This window comes from Aquila chrysaetos, chromosome 13, assembly GCF_900496995.4.
Source record: "Aquila chrysaetos chrysaetos chromosome 13, bAquChr1.4, whole genome shotgun sequence".
NCBI lineage: Eukaryota > Metazoa > Chordata > Aves > Accipitriformes > Accipitridae > Aquila > Aquila chrysaetos.
In genome coordinates this window covers 166,765-183,312 of record NC_044016.1, presented here as the reverse complement: position 1 = coordinate 183,312, position 16,548 = coordinate 166,765, and the positions used below count along the sequence as shown (strand labels likewise).

General features: G+C 57.6%; 1 protein-coding gene across 2 annotated transcripts in view; it reads left to right on the top strand.

Annotated features, from left to right (window-relative positions):
* The window catches only part of PTK7 (protein tyrosine kinase 7 (inactive)), a 37,450-nt gene extending 25,323 nt beyond the window's left edge, over nucleotides 1–12,127 (top strand). For both annotated transcript variants that reach the window (XM_030035427.1, XM_030035426.1), the window contains 16 exons: nucleotides 682–829; nucleotides 1,828–1,958; nucleotides 2,237–2,503; nucleotides 2,709–2,842; nucleotides 3,247–3,382; nucleotides 3,515–3,634; nucleotides 3,781–3,930; nucleotides 4,209–4,359; nucleotides 4,714–4,841; nucleotides 5,113–5,316; nucleotides 9,306–9,461; nucleotides 9,646–9,878; nucleotides 10,456–10,536; nucleotides 10,621–10,772; nucleotides 10,850–11,028; nucleotides 11,221–12,127. In XM_030035427.1, the coding sequence (XP_029891287.1) occupies nucleotides 682–829; nucleotides 1,828–1,958; nucleotides 2,237–2,503; nucleotides 2,709–2,842; nucleotides 3,247–3,382; nucleotides 3,515–3,634; nucleotides 3,781–3,930; nucleotides 4,209–4,359; nucleotides 4,714–4,841; nucleotides 5,113–5,316; nucleotides 9,306–9,461; nucleotides 9,646–9,878; nucleotides 10,456–10,536; nucleotides 10,621–10,772; nucleotides 10,850–11,028; nucleotides 11,221–11,381 (2,531 nt within the window). In that variant the 3' untranslated portion in view covers nucleotides 11,382–12,127. The remainder of the gene's footprint in view (nucleotides 1–681; nucleotides 830–1,827; nucleotides 1,959–2,236; nucleotides 2,504–2,708; nucleotides 2,843–3,246; nucleotides 3,383–3,514; nucleotides 3,635–3,780; nucleotides 3,931–4,208; nucleotides 4,360–4,713; nucleotides 4,842–5,112; nucleotides 5,317–9,305; nucleotides 9,462–9,645; nucleotides 9,879–10,455; nucleotides 10,537–10,620; nucleotides 10,773–10,849; nucleotides 11,029–11,220) is intronic.
* The last annotated feature ends 4,421 nt before the right edge of the window (nucleotides 12,128–16,548 follow it).

Here is a 16,548-nt window from a genome sequence, read left to right as displayed (position 1 = left end):
TGGAAAAGACCGTCGAGATCGTCGAGTCCCAACCATCAACCATGCCCACTAAACCATGTCCTGGAAGTGTCAGGCTGGTGTGACTTTCGCTGTGCGAAGCCTCTGGCCGGAGACAGGCCTGACACGCTTGGCCGGGCTTGAACCCTGCCCTGTCTACAGGTGTTAATCTGCCCCTGCTTCTTTCTGGAGCAGGTCTATGCCGTCGTCTCCGGTACTGGAGTACCAGGGTCCTCCCTCCTTCAACAAGGTTTGGACCCTGGAGGCTGTAGGTGCTGCCGGTTTGGCTAATACCAGTGCCACCGTGGTGCCGCGTGGGTGAGACACCCCGCTGGCCTTTGGAGGCAAGGGCCGGGGAGAGCAGGAGGTGTTGACCCTAGAGAGGTGTTTGGAATTGGACGAGGGAATTTGCAGTCCGGTGACAGGTTTGATCTGTTTGCAAGGAGCCCAGGGTGCTCAGGGCTTTGCCGTGGAAGCAGAAAGGGCTTTCCTCAGAGCAGCTACCGCCTGCAGTCCTGGGCTCTGGCTGCGTAACTACAGCCGTGCTGCCATGTCCGCCTCCTTCGGACTCGCAGGGTGCGACCTGCTCTTTTCTTTGAGTTCCCCCCAGAGCAACGGTGAAGGGATACCACAGGCGGCTCTGCTCTTCTCTTCTCACCCTCCTGTCATTCTCTGCCGTTGCAGACGAGAGCTTTCCTCAGGCGGTGATCGTCCCACAGGACCTCATCGTGACCAAGAACGAAGAGGCCATGTTTGACTGCCAGTTCGCGGCCGTGCCCCCTCCCACGCAGGAGTGGCTCTTCGAAGACAGCCCCATCACCAACAGATCCAAGTAATAGGGACCCCGGTGATGTGGGTAGGGCTGGGAGGAGAGGGGGCACCATGTACTGGAAGAAATGGAGAGAGGCCAAACCCTGGCCGTGCCCGAGGGCAAGCATTCGACGTCAGGCCGGCCATTGGGATTGGTTTCTCATCTTGGCTGGCTTGGGTTTAGCGGGGCCTTGGTGCTTGTGCATGGCTTTCATCTGCAGAGGACTCAGCAAGCAGTTTGTCCTCAAACGGGTCTGTGGGGGCTGTCGCTCCTAGGTGCCCACGCATGATGATCCCCGGAGCTGGGGATGTCTGCCAGCCCCAGATGTCCGTGTGTGGTGATTTCGTGGAGCCAGGGACAGCTCAAGCCCCAGACGCCCACGCAGGACAATTCCCAGAGTCAGGGACGTGTCCCAGTACCGGTTGCCCGCAGGTGTTGATCCCCAGCCTCAGGGACACCTCCCAGCCCCCAACATCTGCACAGCCGTCACTGGCCCCACGGCTGTCTCGCACCTCCAGATACCCGTGCGTGGTGCTCCCCAGAGCCAGGAATGTTTGTGAACCCCCCCCAGACACCTACGTGTGGGGCGATCCCCAGAGATGGGGACATCTCCCAGCCCAGGCTGCCCGAGGAGGGTGATGCTGGAGCCTGGCAAGGCAAGAGGAGCTGTCTGGGTGCCAGATGCCCAGCGGCCCGGCAGCTCCCGGGCACCGTCTCTTGCCCCCCACCGCGGTTTGTGCCAGCTTTCAGAGCTGGCCCAGCCTGGTGACACACCTTTTGGTGGGAGCCAGCGCTTCTCCGAGAAAAGAGACTTTCCCTGAGCTCATTTCCCCCACGAAGCACGTGTCCCGCCGTCTCCTTGTCTATGTGTGCGGCTCCCCTCGCGCTGGGAAGCTTTGCCTCGGTCCAAAGTCTCCCTTTTGGTTCCGCGGGCTCACGTAGGACATTCACGGGGTTGTGGCTCTGTCCCACGTCCTGCAGAGATGCCCGCTGAGCCTTGCCTCTCTCCACGTGCCCAGGACCACCGTGTTCGCCAACGGCTCCCTGCTGATCACCCAGGTGAGGGCTCGCAGCACCGGCGTCTATAAGTGCGTTGGCCGTGGGCAGAGGGGGAAAGCTCTGGTGCTGAAGGCGACTCTGCGGCTAGCAGGTGAGGTCCTGGGGCTAGCGGCAGGGCGGGCGGCGGGTCCCAGAGTTGCGGTGTCGCTCTGGAGCTATGGGACGATGTAGCAGTGGGTCAGTACGTGGGAGAACTGCTTGGTTTAATCTGTGAAACGGCTCATCCTTGCCGCCTGGCTCAGGGGAGCAAACAGAGCTGGTGAGCTCTCTCAGCGCCTCGGCTGGTGCCTCCCGTGGGGATGATCAGGCTGGTGGGTTGGCTACGTGTTCCTGCCCTGTTTGAGCCCTGCTGTCTGTCGCTCCTCTCAGAGATCGAAGAAATGGCACCCTTCTCCCCGAAGGTGTTGACGGCGAACCAGGGGCACCGCGTGGCCTGCGTTGCCCCCCGAGGAGTACCCACGCCCCAAGTGTGGTGGGAGAGGAACCAGGAACGAGTTCCCACTGCTGGCAGGGTGCACCAAGAGGCAGAGCAGCTCGTTTTCACCAGTATCACCGAGGCGGATGCGGGGACCTACACGTGCCACGCTGCCAACAAGGCTGGAGAGAAGAAGCAGGAACTGAGCATCACTGTGGCTAGTAGGCAGCTTTCCGAGAAGGGCTGGGAGCAGAGAAAGGGGCTGGATAAGGGGTTGGGGTGAGCTGGGGTGGGATGGCGCATCACCTCATTGATACGGAGAGGCACATCTCTCATGGCCGGCTGCACGCTGCCTGTCTGGTCCGCGCTGGTGCTGGCCAGAGAGGTGGTGAGCGGCCCCGTGTAACCCCTTGCCTCCGTGCCCAGCGGTACCCAAATGGGTGGAGATGCCCAAGGACAGCCAGCTGGAGGAGAGCAAGCCAGGATACCTGCACTGCCTCAGCAAGGCCTCCCTGAAACCCACCGTCACCTGGTACCGCAACGGCGTCTCCATCTCTGAGGTGAGGCGATGGGGCAAGCCCCTGCTGCTCACGGGCGCTTCGGCCAGGTACCTGCTCAGCTCCTTCCTCTACTGCTGCTGTTTCTTGCCTTGCTCCTAGGCTCAGCATCCCTGTCACCCCCACTCTGGCCATGTTCCTGGCACCATCTCCATCCTACTGGTGTATGGGTGCACGACTGGCTGTCTCTAGCCACTTGGCTGGGAGCCGGCCCTCTGCTTTTGGGGCAGTGACAAGAGAGGTGTCACTGCAGCTTGCCTCAATTCTCCACGTGGGTCTCGGCAGGGCTGTGTCCATCTGAGGCGTGGTGCGGGCTTGTGGAACGTCAGGAGTGCCACAGGCAAGGTCTGAGCCCAGGGCTGGTGACAATGTCATTTCTGCCCCGCTCCCTCCCTCCCTCTGGGCAGGACTCACGGTTTGAGATCTCCGAGAACGGGACGCTGCGCATCAACAACGTGGAGGTGTACGATGGGACCATGTACAAGTGCGTGAGCAGCACGCCGGCAGGCAGCATCGAGGGATACGCACGGGTGCACGTGCTAGGTATGCTGCCAAGCACTCCACACCCTCCCCTTTTGGGGAGCTCTTTTGCCTGGCAGGGTGCAGGCACGATACCCCGAGCTCTGGTGCTTTCTGCGGCTGAGGGGGCCTTAACAGCACGTCTGTCTTTTGCAGAGAAGCTGAAGTTCACCCCGCCGCCCCAGCCGCTGCAGTGCATGGAGTTTGATAAGGAGGTTACAGTTTCCTGCTCAGCCACTGGCCGGGAAAAACCCACCATCCAGTGGACTAAAACAGGTAAGGGGGGGGGGGACACGACTTGGATGCAGTATGTCTGTTTCTGACCTGGGGCCCCAGGACCTTTGCGTTGGCCCACGTCCGACGTGGGTGAAGCGGCGGTGCTTCCCGCACGACTGCTGCATCCCTCTTCTTGCGTCCTGCAGACGGGAGCAGCCTGCCGTCCCACGTCAGTCACAATGCCGGCATCTTGTCCTTCCACAAGGTGAGCAGGAGCGACTCGGGGAACTACACGTGCATCGCCTCCAACAGCCCGCAAGGCGAGATCCGTGCCACCGTGCAGCTCGTGGTCGCAGGTGAGGGCTCTGTGGCAGGCAGGTGGGTTTCCCGCTGTGCTGGCCTTGCGGTGGGTTTGCCTGGGTGGCAGCCGACCGGCATGCCCCGGCGGAGAGAGAAATGTCCGGCCTGACCCCGAATTCTGCCCCGTGGCACTTTGAGTGTCTGGTCTGTCCGTGTTTTGCAAACGGCCCAAGAGGGCACGTGCCGCTGAGCCAGTGCTGGCCCTGCTCCCTTGTGGGAGCTCAGCATCGTTCCCAGAAGCTGACAGCGTTCGTGTCGGCCTCTCTGCCTTCAGTTTACGTCACCTTCAAGCTAGAGCCAGAGCCCACGACGGTGTACCAGGGGCACACAGCCATGTTCCAGTGCCAGGCAGAGGGGGACCCCGTGCCGCACATCCAGTGGAAAGGGAAGGACAAGATTTTGGATCCCGGCAAGCTGCTGCCCAGGTACGCAGCCTCCGTTCCAAACTGAAACGTGGCGCGGCGTGGCGTTCCCCGTGCCTGCCCAGCACGCGGGTGCCGATGGTGCGGTCTCGGGTTCCCAGCTTGGGGGGCGCACAGTCGGTTGTCTCCGTGTCCCAGGGCCTGGACTCTCCTGGCCTCGGGGTTACCTTTTCTGCCGCAGCCTGCCAAGCTGCAGCTGAGCTTGCAGCCGTTTGCTCTTGAGCCTTGCACAGCCTGAGATTCGAGACGATTGCGCTGGGGACGTGGGGCTGAGGCACCCTGGGAAGATGGGGCTGCAGGTACCCCAAGCCTGCCTCTGCCCTCTGGTGCTTGCAAAGGGCTCTGTGTGGTTGGCAGGATTCAGATCATGCCCAACGGCTCCCTGGTGATTTACGACGTCACCACCGAGGACTCGGGAAAATACACCTGTATCGCCGGCAACAGCTGCAACATCAAGCACCGCGAGGCCTTCCTATACGTCGTAGGTAAGGGAGGTGCCCGACATCGGGACGTGGCCTCCTGGTGTCCCCGGCAGCTCTAGGCTCTGCTTCTGGCCCCACCGGTGGGTCACGCCTGCTAGGGAGTCATGGCAGCATCCCTATCGGGATGCAACGCGGTGTGCTGCGGCTGGACGAGGAGGTGGCCGCAGCAGCGGGGGGGCGGGGGGAGGCTTTTCTCATTCCACCAGCACATTCCTGAGCAGGATTTGGGAAATCCCTCCGCACCCTCATGGGTTTGGTGCTCTCTGCCCCACAGACAAGCCGGCAGCAGAAGAGGATGAGGGACCTGGCAGCCACACACCCTACAAGATGATCCAGACCATTGGGCTTTCGGTGGGGGCGGCTGTTGCCTACATCATTATTGTGCTGGGGCTGATGTTCTACTGTAAGAAGCGGAGAAAAGCCAAGAGGCTGAAGAAGCACCCGGAGGGCGAGGAGCCTGAAATGGAGTGTCTGAATGGTGAGGCCGGCACCTCTGGGGATGGGGGCTTCATTGCTGGCCCATTACCCCTGGGCTGGAGGGGCTGAGGGACGGGGAGCTCCCAGGGAACAGGGGACTCCTCTTTACCCTGGGAGTCTCTTGCTCTTGGTTTTGGCCGTGGCTGGTGGCAGAGACCTGCTGCCAGGTGAGAAATGGGCAGTTAGTGTGAAACCTGCATCCCAGCCCCACGTTGTGGCCGCCTCTGTCTGCCGAGTTATGTATCGCTCCCGCTTTCCAGCAGCCGTACATGACATCCCATACACCCTTTGCCAAGGGGAGGGGAGTATCTCTATTGCAATATAATGAAATAGTAGTATTCTTCCAGCCTGTTCAAATCACAGTTCAGCAGCTCCTGGTGCTAACGGGAAGACTTTTCACTGAGCAGCCCTCAACTCTGCTGTGAACTCACCCTGTTATCTCTGAAACCCATATAAGCTTTGAGCGTCTACGGCATCCTCCAGCAAGGACTTGTGGAGCACAAAACTATCTCTTTGCTTTCCAAGCTTGTCACCTATCAGCTCTGCGCTGGAACACACAGCTCTTCTGTACGTCTGATTGTTCCTGCGAGTGCCTTTTCTGGTTGCACTATCGCCTTTCTGAGATGGGGAGCCCCAGACGGGACTTGGTGCCTCCAGCTTTGCCGAGTGACACAGCCGGGCTGTGTCCTGTTCCCAGCTGTGCCACTGGCTTCAGTTCCCTGTCCACAGAGCTCGCTCTGGAGAGAGCTGAGCCCACCACTGTGGATGGGACGCTGGGGTTGCTTTCCCCAGCCCTCACGTTTTGTCTCTGGCTGCAGCTCCCAGTGCTCCGTGTCCCTCCGCAGCTGGCCGCAGCTGGCCTGTACCTTTGCTGCTAGCTAAGTTGGCGGCTTTGGCAAACCGCTGCCGGCAGCAGCCCTTCCGTGTCGGCAGCACGTTGTACTACCCTGGTGCCTACTTTCTGTGCGTCCATCGGAGGATGTTCCCTCCGGTCCTGGGGCAGCCGAGCTGCTTTTTAACAGCTGTTTCCGTGAGACCTTGCAAAATCCCCGCAAACAGACTAAACTGGGTCCCCACTGTGCATGAGCTACGTGACTCCTTCAGTGAATCCGAGATCTCTGAGGCATCGTTTTCATTTCCAAAAGCTGTTGCAGCTCTTTCTCCTGACGTCGTGGTTGTCCTTGCATCACTGATACCAGTGAGGACTTGTGAGTGACGGGGTGCAGTTGAGCGTGCTGCCCTTATAATTCCCTGGATCTCCCCCCACGCTGTAAATGCAGTCATCATGCTTCCCCCTCCCAGTTCTCCAGCACATAGCCACATCCTGATGGTGTGGGGGTTGCTGTGAGGTCCTGGCAAAACATCACTGCTGGGTTTGTCTCCTGTTTTTCCTCTTGTATTGGTACTTTGAACAGAGCCAAACCTCCAGAAGAGAAGTCTGGCTGTGGGGGAACCTCCTGGGAGCAGGGATGCAGGAGCATCTCTGCAGCTTTGTGCTCTGCTGCTGTCGCCACTGTGAGCTCTTCTGTGGACAAGTCGTAGGCAGCTCACCTGGTGCCGACAGGCTCCGGCCAGCATCCTCTTCCTGGGAAAGGATTTGTTCTAATCTTTTCTGAGGTGGTCTCAGATTTTTATTTTGGCCTATGTTTATTATATTTTTCTTTTTATTCTGCCAGACTTTGCCTCTTCTTATCCCCTTCATTTGGAACCAGTTTAGCTGTCAGAGATGCATCCTCACTGCTACAAGCAGACCCAGCTGCCCAGACGTCTACACTCCTTTTTGGTACTTCCATAGCCTCTCTGGAGAAGTGGTTTGTGTTTGCTGTCAGCTCCAGTGGAGTCACCCCCTTCACCATGGTCTTCAAAGATCTGGCTCTTTTCCTCCTTTTGATGTGGTCCCTCTTTAGCTGGGTGACCTGAAGTATCTCAGCACCTACCTGATGACAAGTACTCCCTGGCTGGCCACCAGCTGACTTTTCCAGTGCCCTCAGGATCCAGACAGATTTGACCTTCCTATGGATTTGCAGTGGATCCTTCCTATGGATTTCCTATGGATCGATGCACTCCGAACAAGTCAGTCACCTTCCAAGGTCACGTCCTCGGTGCGCCACATCCTCTGTAACAAGGGTGCTTGCTCTCAGCGTCCCTCTGTCTGACTGTGCTGCTTTTTCTGGGTGAATAAAGACATAGCATTTGGGGAGGTTAACGGCTGTGGGGACTGAGGGGAGCATTTGATTTCTGTGTTGGCACGTGCTAATTTCTCCAGGGCAGCATGGCTGCGTCTCTTTCTCCAGGAGATGCTCAGGCGTTGCAGGCAGGTGGGCAAAGCAGGCAGCTCCTCTACACTTGGTTCCCCTCTGGACCGCTGGATACATGAATTAAGCTTCCTGTTCATTTTTGCGGTCCCTTTTGTTATTGACTGTCTTGTCAAAGCTCTGTGAAACACGGGGATGTCTGTTCTCAAAAGCGTCCGTCGTTGCTGCCCGCTGGTGCTGTCTCTCAGTGGCAGCACAGTCGCTCTGCAGCCTTTGGTATTTTCTTGGCACGGTTGCAGCGGTCGTCTTGTATTATCCTCTTGGCTTCAAGCTTGTAGTCTTGAGACACCATCAGTCATGAGTGCAGACAGCACAGGGTCAAACAGTCTTGCTAATAATTAGCATAAAAACAGGGAGAGCGTAAGTAGCATCGCGCTTTGATTTACAGGGTAGGTGGTGTTTTTTTCACTGTCGTCTTCTGCAAATGTTACTCCAGCGTGTGAGAGAGGACAGCTGTCAGTAGCTTAAGTCAACGTATCTCAGCTCCAAGCCTACCTCTGACAAAGCCACAGTCCCTGTCATCGTGGCCAGACCTGCTCAGGATGTGCTGGTGGGCTGGTACCTCTCTCGTACGCGTTCGTTGTAAGCGTGCACGTACACGCGCTGCTGTACGATACCCCTTGACGGAAATTATGGGCAGTGGGATTCCTGTTGGAGTTACCTCATGTTGGGTCAAGTCTTAACGTTGTGATTAAATCCTTTTGCGTGGCCGGGTGTTTCCTTAACACTTGCTCCCGGACTAGCTGAAATGGAGTGTGCACAGTGATGCAGGGTGATGCTGCACATGTGTCAGCCACCTTAGCTCAGTGCTGTGCCCCGCTTTACGTTCAAACTCCTGCCTTCAGCTTACGGGAAGCACCGCTTCCTAGTGCCAAGTCCGATCCAAGCGGTCAATGCGTTCAAAATCAAGGTTTGCTATCTATACAGTCTTTTCCCCTACAAGCTGCCGGTAAAATGCAGGGTTCTCTACTTTCTTAAGGCAATAACGTTTTGTCCTGTTCATTGGCTTCTGTTTGTGCCAGGGAAATTTCTAGCGGAGTTCCTGAGCAGAAAGCTCGCTGGGGTTGATTGCAAGGACAGTGCTTCCTAGCACTGCTTGAACCCAGGCAGCGAAGGGAACTCCAGGCTGATCTGGTCTGACGGGTTCAAGGTTACCAAGGATATGAGCATTGCTGGCTTGCTGGGAAGTGAGCAGGAGCAGGGGAGTCAGGCTGCAGCAGCTAATGCCAGAAAGTCGCTTGGGCATCAAGAGACCGCGCTTAATAGCGTGCAGCGTCGTCTCTGCTCTCTCTCTGCCTCACGCGTCCGATCTCCTGCTGCTGTTCCGCAGAGTTTTTGTCAATGGTAGTTTGGATGTAGCCAGCGCTTCGGGATGACCGAGTGGCATGGGATGGACAAGGCCAGATGGGTCTGGTTACCTCTGGGACCAAAGCCATTGCTCAGCATCTGATTTCAAGGGTGGCTGCAGGGCTGCCAGGGACGGGGCCAGACGTGAGCCCAGAGAGGGAACAACTGTGCGGAGGCCGCTCTGTTGCCTGGGGCTAGACGTCAAGCCGGCGTGCTTGCAGCCAGTTGTGGGTGCTCGGAGCGTCAGCCCCAGAAGGGGCCGATCCCTAGCGCGACGTTCTCCGCGCAGCCTGTCAGGATGCTGAAGCCGTTTACGCTTCCCTTGCAGGTGGTACTTTGCTGCAGAATGGGCAGATGACAGCAGAGATCCAGGAAGAAGTGGCCTTGACCAACCTGGGCAGCAGCTCTGGGGCCAGCAAGCGACACAGCGCTGCCGACAAGATGCACTTTCCGCGTTCCAACCTGCAGACAATCACAACCCTGGGTACGCTGGGCCAGCCTGGCCCTGACCCCGCTCCAGCAGGAAACCTGCGGCTGAAAGCCCAGCGTGTCCTAGCCAGAAAATTGGATGTGCCGGGGTACAGAGGGCCCCGCAGCCGCCGGGCTGTCAAATACATAACGCTGTCTTAACGTATGCTGCCTTCCCATGTGCTGCTCTACGCTTCCAGGCAGGGGGGAGTTCGGTGAAGTGTTCCTGGCCAAGGCAAAAGGTGCAGAGGATGGCGAGGGTGAAGCACTGGTCCTGGTGAAGAGCTTGCAGACGAGGGATGAGCAGCTGCAGCTGGATTTCCGAAGAGAGGCCGAGATGTTTGGCAAGCTGAACCACTCCAACGTGGTGCGGCTGCTGGGGCTGTGCCGTGAGGCAGAGCCGCACTACATGGTCCTGGAGTATGTGGACTTGGTAAGGGCTCTGCCAGCAGTGCCCGCAGCGAGGAGGAGGAGGAGGAGGATGGGTGGACAGCGGGCGTGGGACCTGCAAGTGTGGCATGGTCCAGGCAGGCAGGACAGAGCAAGCAAGGTGTAGGGAGACCAGGCTGAGCTTACCACTGTTCCCAACACGTGGAGGAGTCTCAAGGGGAATGGCGGGGGGGGGGTCTCCTGCAAGACCTGGAGGTGACTTTATCCTTTCCCACATCCTCCTGATTTCTGGTTTATGTCCAGGACTCCACTGAGTAAGTTAAGCTATGGGACTCCGTGCTGCAGAATGGCTGCGAATGCTAAGGGCTACTAGGGGGAGCCTGGGAGTTCATGGGAGAGAAGTCAATTTGGGACATGAAAAACGTCCTGGAAACATCAGGTCTGCTTATCTTAGCCAGTCGAGGCCCAGAAGCGAGATACTGGCTTGCCCTACAGGGCAGGGACCAGGAGGGCAGGTGGGGGGCTATGGAGATGAGGATCCGTGGGCCTGGGCGCAGCGGGGACCGATGCGGCTGGCAGCACGGAGAAGGGCTGCCTCTGAGTTGCTGTCCGTCTCCCAGGGGGACCTGAAGCAGTTCCTGAGGATCTCCAAGAGCAAGGATGAGTCTCTGAAGCCGCAGCCCCTCACTACCAAACATAAGGTGATAGCGCAGCTTTGGAAGCGCTGTGGGGCTTGGGGACCCCGAGGAAGGCAGCCAGTGCTGACATCTCCCTTGGGGGGTCAGGTGTCTCTCTGCACACAGGTGGCCCTGGGCATGGAGCATCTTTCCAACGGCAGGTTCGTGCACCGGGATTTGGCAGCCAGGAACTGCCTGGTCAGTGCCCAGCGGCAGGTCAAGGTGTCATCCCTGAGCCTCAGCAAAGACGTGTACAACAGGTCAGCTGGGAGCTTGGCAGGGGAATGGGAGGGAATGGGATGGCACCAGTCTCATCGCCTGCCTGTCCTGCCCGCAGCGAGTACTACCACTTTCGCCAAGCCTGGATCCCGCTGCGCTGGATGCCACCCGAAGCCGTGCTGGAGGACGAGTTCTCCACCAAGTCAGACGTGTGGTCCTTCGGGGTGCTCATGTGGGAGGTCTTCACGCACGGGGAGATGCCCTACACCCCGCTGGCAGATGATGAGGTCCTAGCAGGTATGTGGAGTACCTCGTGGTGTCCCTGGCGTTGTAGCCTGCGTCCTTTTCTCGTGGTAGAAAGGGCCGGGTGACGTCCCCCTCTCTTGACACGGTGCTGGTCTGGCCGGGGAGAGATGCCGCCCTCCTTGCACCCCACGAAGAGGATCGCACCTCTTCCCAACGGCCCTCTGGACTTTGCTTTCACGCCAGGTCTGCAGTCGGGAAAGACGAAGCTCCCGCAGCCCGAGGGTTGCCCATCCCGCCTCGCCAAGCTGATGCAGCGCTGTTGGGCCCCCAGCCCTAAGGATCGACCCTCCTTCAGCGAGCTCGCCACCGCCCTTGGGGACAGCCCGGCCGACAGCAAAGCCTGAGCATCCCGGCCCTTGCCGGGGAAGGACGCGGCGCGGGGGCGGACGGGGGTCTGTAGGTGCCCGGGGACCCCCCCCCCGGCGCTCCTTGCGGCCCCTTTGCTGAGCCCGACCCCGACGCGCCAGCGAGCAGCTCGGCACCAGCGGCTGCTGGACTCGAAGCACAAGCCAGTGTACCCCAGTCCCGTCCCCCCCCCCGCCGCCCCTCTCCTCCACGGGTCCCAAAAGACAGCCCTCGCTGCCTCTTGCTCTCCGCCTGCCCAGCCCGGCGCCCTCGGGCCGCTGGCGTGGATGGAGCGCAGCTCTTCTCCCCCCCCCCGCTCCCAGTAAAGAGCTGGGCTCCAGCACCAGGCTCTCCATCCCCGCTCGCCACACGCATATCTGCTGGCCTGGCCCGGCCACTCTCTCCGTCCGTCTGTGCTAGGCATGCCTGGCTCTCCCGCGCCCCACGGGTACAGGCCAGCCAGCAGGAACACAAAAGTGCCTGGCATATGAAGGAGCTCACTACCTTTCCCAACTACCCTGTGCCTTTTTTTTTTTTTTTTTTTTTGTACAACGACTCTGGGCAGTACCCCCTCTCTCCCTCTTCCAGAGTGCCGACTCCTCCCTAACATAGTATTTCTGTTACTGGAATGCAGCCTAGAGTGGGTTAGTTTGTTTGCTTGAGCGGAGGGTACCGCAGCCAAGAAGGGTTGGGTTTTGTTGGGTTTTTATGTGCTGCTCTCAATAAAGAAGGCTTTTTTTTTGTTTGGGTTTTTTTTTTTTTTTTTTTTTTTGGTCTTTGTAAGATGCTGCTGTCAGATGGCTGTTTGACTGTTTTCTTCCACTTGGTTCCTGGGAAGGGTTGGAGGCCGGTTCCTCAGGCATCTGTCTCCTGTGTTTAACCCTTTTGCCCCTTCCCAGCTGGATCCGAGATGTCATTCCCAGCCTGTCGTGGCGTGCCCTGAGGGAGCGCTTTGCCTCAGCGTTTACTGTCTCTCCGGGCAGGCGTGTTTTGCTCTGCAAGAGGGACATGTGTCTCAAGAAAAAAAATGTCCCTCTCAGATGCCCTGCAAGCAACCGCGTATGGACACGGTGACAGGCTCCCCCCCCCCCCCCAGTTCAGGTAGCGAAGCTTTCCTAGCGACTTTTCTGCTTTGTAATTGGGTTTGTGCACCCACCCCTGTGGCCCTCGGGCAGCTTTGCAGCCAGCGCGGGGTTGCGTTTTCGCACGGGAGATTTTCAGCTGGTGCTTCTGCCGGCACTGAGGAGCTAGGCAGGGCCAGACCTGGATGGGGATACCGGGGGGAATCCCGCTCTCGGATGCGGACTGCAGCCCCCTCCCCTGTGTCAATGGCCCTGAGCAATGGCAGGGTCCTGCCAGTCTTTTCCTGGGGAAGACGGGGTGGGCAGATGATATACAAGAAGCCCCAGTCTCCGCAGCGTGAACGTGAGCCAAGCCAGCATGGGGTCGGTCTTTTCCCTTGGATCCAGAGTGGGATGATGGGTTTGGCCAAGGTGCAGACCAGCAGTTTTGCTTGCTGCACGGCTCTGGGTTGGGAGGGTTATAGAGAAAAAGCTGAGCTTTTCCAGGAAGGCTACTGGGGCTGGACTTGGGGCGATGTGCGCAAGGGAAATTCATATTGGGTATTAGGAAAAACGCTTCCCCCCAAGGGTGGTAAAGGTCTGAGTCCCAGAGAAGCTGTGGGATCTCCATCATGAACAGATACTCAACCCTGGACCAGATAAGCCTTGAACAACCCAGTCTAGTTAGCTCTGCTTTGGGCAGGGATGGACCAGAAATGTCCGGGATCCCTTTCCCACCTCTGCTACCCAGAGAGGCTATGGAGATGCTGGAGGGGGAAGAGGGCTCACTTCTTGGAATGTGCTAGCTGGCTCAGAGCTCAGATTTGGTCCGGGGCTTGGGAACGGGGTCAGCTGGGCCTGTCTGGGCGCAAGCAAGTTTGCTGTCTATAGAGCAGAGTTCTCAAAAGTGTTTGGCCCTTTCCTGACGCTTGTGACATGTCTTGCAGCTGGGAGCTGTGGAGTTTCTTCAAGCCAAGGCCTCTTGGTGAGCTAAGATGTGGTTGTGGCTGGCTCTTGGGTCCCTCTCTTTTCTCCCTAGACCTGGTGCTTCTTCACATAGTGGGCTTGGCAGCAGGTTAATCGCCACCCTGAACCCTTGCTGCCTCCGTGACACTTCTCCAGATGGCCTGGGGCTGGTGGCATTGCGCACACTGGGAGGACCTCTTACGGGCAGAAGTCTCGGGATGTGCCTTCTCTCCCCCTTGCAGCTCCACGTCCCTCTTGTCGCTCCTGCCCGTCCTTCCCAGTTTGTACACAACCCTTTCGAAGCGCGCAAGTGCCGTAGCGCTGCTCCGTGCGTGCTTTCCAACTTGCAAGTGACCTCTCACGTGCGTTTGCTGTTGTTCGATGTCCTTTTGTTCCATCTCTCCCATCCGTCCCATTCCTGTGGACTTCCCTGCCTGCTGCCCTACGTCTCGGGCAGGACGGCCGCGCGCCGTGGACCGATTCCTGCAGCCAAGTCACTAACGAATGTGTCTTGTCTTGCCTGTGCGTCCCTGTGGTATTCTTTACCTCTAGAGCACGTCTTGCCCCAGAAATATTCCCAGCTGGTTCTGCAACTGCTTCCTTGGGCATTTGTGGATAGATCGTATCGGAGCCTGTCGCTCGATCCTTTTAGCTGGACTAGCGTTCCTACGCTGCAGCATCTCATCTCATCTCATCCCTCAGCAGGGGTTACCCACTCCATCCTGCTCACTGGTGCTGTTCCTCGGAGGCTGTCTGGGAAGCGAGGGGCAGGTACGGGCGGTTGTAACGGCATCAGCCGACAGGCCAGCGAGTGACCTCGAGCCTCTGCCCCAGGCGAAGGCCACCTGCATATTGGACGCAACGAATGATCCCTTGTCCTCCCACCTTGCTGCCCTGTGTTGGACGTGACAGGCAGGGTAGCAGGAATATTGCTGTGCTCGCTCAAAACGCTCCTGGGTGGGCTGGAGATGGAGCCAGGCACCCTCACTTGTTGGGGAGGACCTAGCCAAACAGCATCTCTGTGATGCCACGGCTAGAGAATAGAAATTCCAAGGGCTGCTGGAGTGACATCCTCGCTCTGCCAGCTTCGTGCATGCAGGTATCCCTGTGTACTGGGAGGGAACGACACGGTTGTGGCGGGCTGGTTCTGTGAGCAGCGTCAGGATGGGGTGCTCGGCTTTATCCCAACACATCTTGGGGACTCGAGTGCCTGTTTGCCACGCAGTCAAGACCTGGTGACTACAGGGAAGCACCTAAATGGAAAGGCACCAAGGCTAGGACAGACTCTAGACCCAAAGGGTGCAGAAAGGCGGGGGTTGGGATTGCGTATTTTGGGGAGTGATGTCATGAAAAAGTTCTGTATCCTTCGAGATGGGACAGATGTTGGCCAAACTAATTGGAAACAGCCAGCTGAGCAAATAACAGTTCTAGCTAAGTGCAGTGGAGGAGAGCAGAAAATGAGAGCCTCTGCAGGAGAATGAGAGGACTCGGGCTGTTGACAGAGGTAGGATCCAATTGCTTCAGCCCAAATTGAAGGAACATCAAAAAAAAAAACCAAAAAAAACCCCAACCTTGGGAAAGGAAGACAACCTGTGGTATCCAAGGCCAGGAAGAACAGCGCGGCTCCATCAGAGCAAAGGTCCACTTAGTGGGCCACCAGCTGCGGCCAAAATCGAACATTTACTGAACAGCCTAAGAGGATAGCAAGCAGGTATGCGCTGTCCCAGCTGACAACTCCCTAAAGCATAAGGGCCTTCAAACCAGGGATTTCCAGCGGTCCTTGATGGTTTTTCTTGCCAGAAAGTTATCCAAGTTGCCCTTACACCTGCGCATGCTTTGAGCACCCCGGGGGCAATGAGCGCACAGATCGGCTACGCAGCTTGAAGAAGCGCTTTTTGGTTTGCTCTGATTTCGTCTGCTGCCCTGTGGCTCTTACGCAGCTGTGTCAGGCACCTGTGGGCAAATTAATGGGCCTTAATTGTCCTATGCAGCCTCACCTGGGACCTCCCACCCTCTTGAGCTGCATTTAAGCTCAAGCCCGGGGGTTTCAGTTTTGTTTTAAGCAATCTTGTAGGTTAATCTGTTTTGGCCATGCCTCCAGCCCTGTCTTTTAGATGTATATTGTAGCCGTATTATCCAGTCCTGATTTTAGCCGTGTTATCCAGTCCTGATTTCAGCCCTATCTCCTGACCAGGTGGATGCTGGACCTTGGTTCATCGCTCGCTCTGTGGATGGATCCTATTACCAAAAACTGCCTCTGCTCTGCTCAGGTACTGTGGGACTATACTTGTTAGCAAGGGCATGGGATCACCCTTAAATACTGGCTCGTCACCCCTCGCAGAGGCAGCCCCGCTCATGCTGTTCACTGATGTCACGTACGAGGGGCAGAAGCACCCCTCTGCTAACCAAAAAAAAGCACATTAAAAAGGGCCTTAACCTCGTTTTAGGTGTGCAGCAGTACCTTCAATCTAGTTTTTGCTGCTCATAGATGAGATCTGGCTGTTAAAAAAAAAAAAAAAAAAAAGAGCATCTACCTGTACTCAGCAGCAGTCAAAAAAGCAGCTGTAAGAAGATCAGCAACAGGATGGAAACCATCACAACCCCAGCGTTGAGTGCAGAGGGTGTTTAATAGTTCCCCAGTAGAAATACGGATGAAGAGCTGGAAAAGGATGAGAAAGGGCTCGCTGCAATGGTCTAGAGGAGTATTGCAAAGGGGACGCGGAGGGCTGGGGTGATGTTACGGGCAGCCGGCACAGGCAGCATCTTGTCTGGAGGGATCCTTGGGGGTAACCGGGTAAGAGGCTTTTACGGCACAGTGTCAAGTGTCGTGCCCACAGCTGTGTCAGAAGAGGGTTAGAAATGTGAATTTTATGACTTGGGGCGGGGGCTGTAAATGAGAACAGCTCTGAAGATGAAATGGGACTGTCAAGTGGCCAAAAACTTGGTTTACGGTGCTTTCAACTGCCACTGGGTGCTGGTTTGGTTAGGGTGTTGCTGGTAACTTGTGTCCTGCGGGTGATGGTGGTCGGGGAACAGGTCTTGGCTCTGCGGCGTGCTTCCGACTGCCTTGGTGAGAGATGAGCATCCCGGGAAGCTCAGAGGCAGGCTGATCCTGCGTCTGGGAAAGCATCCCCAGGAT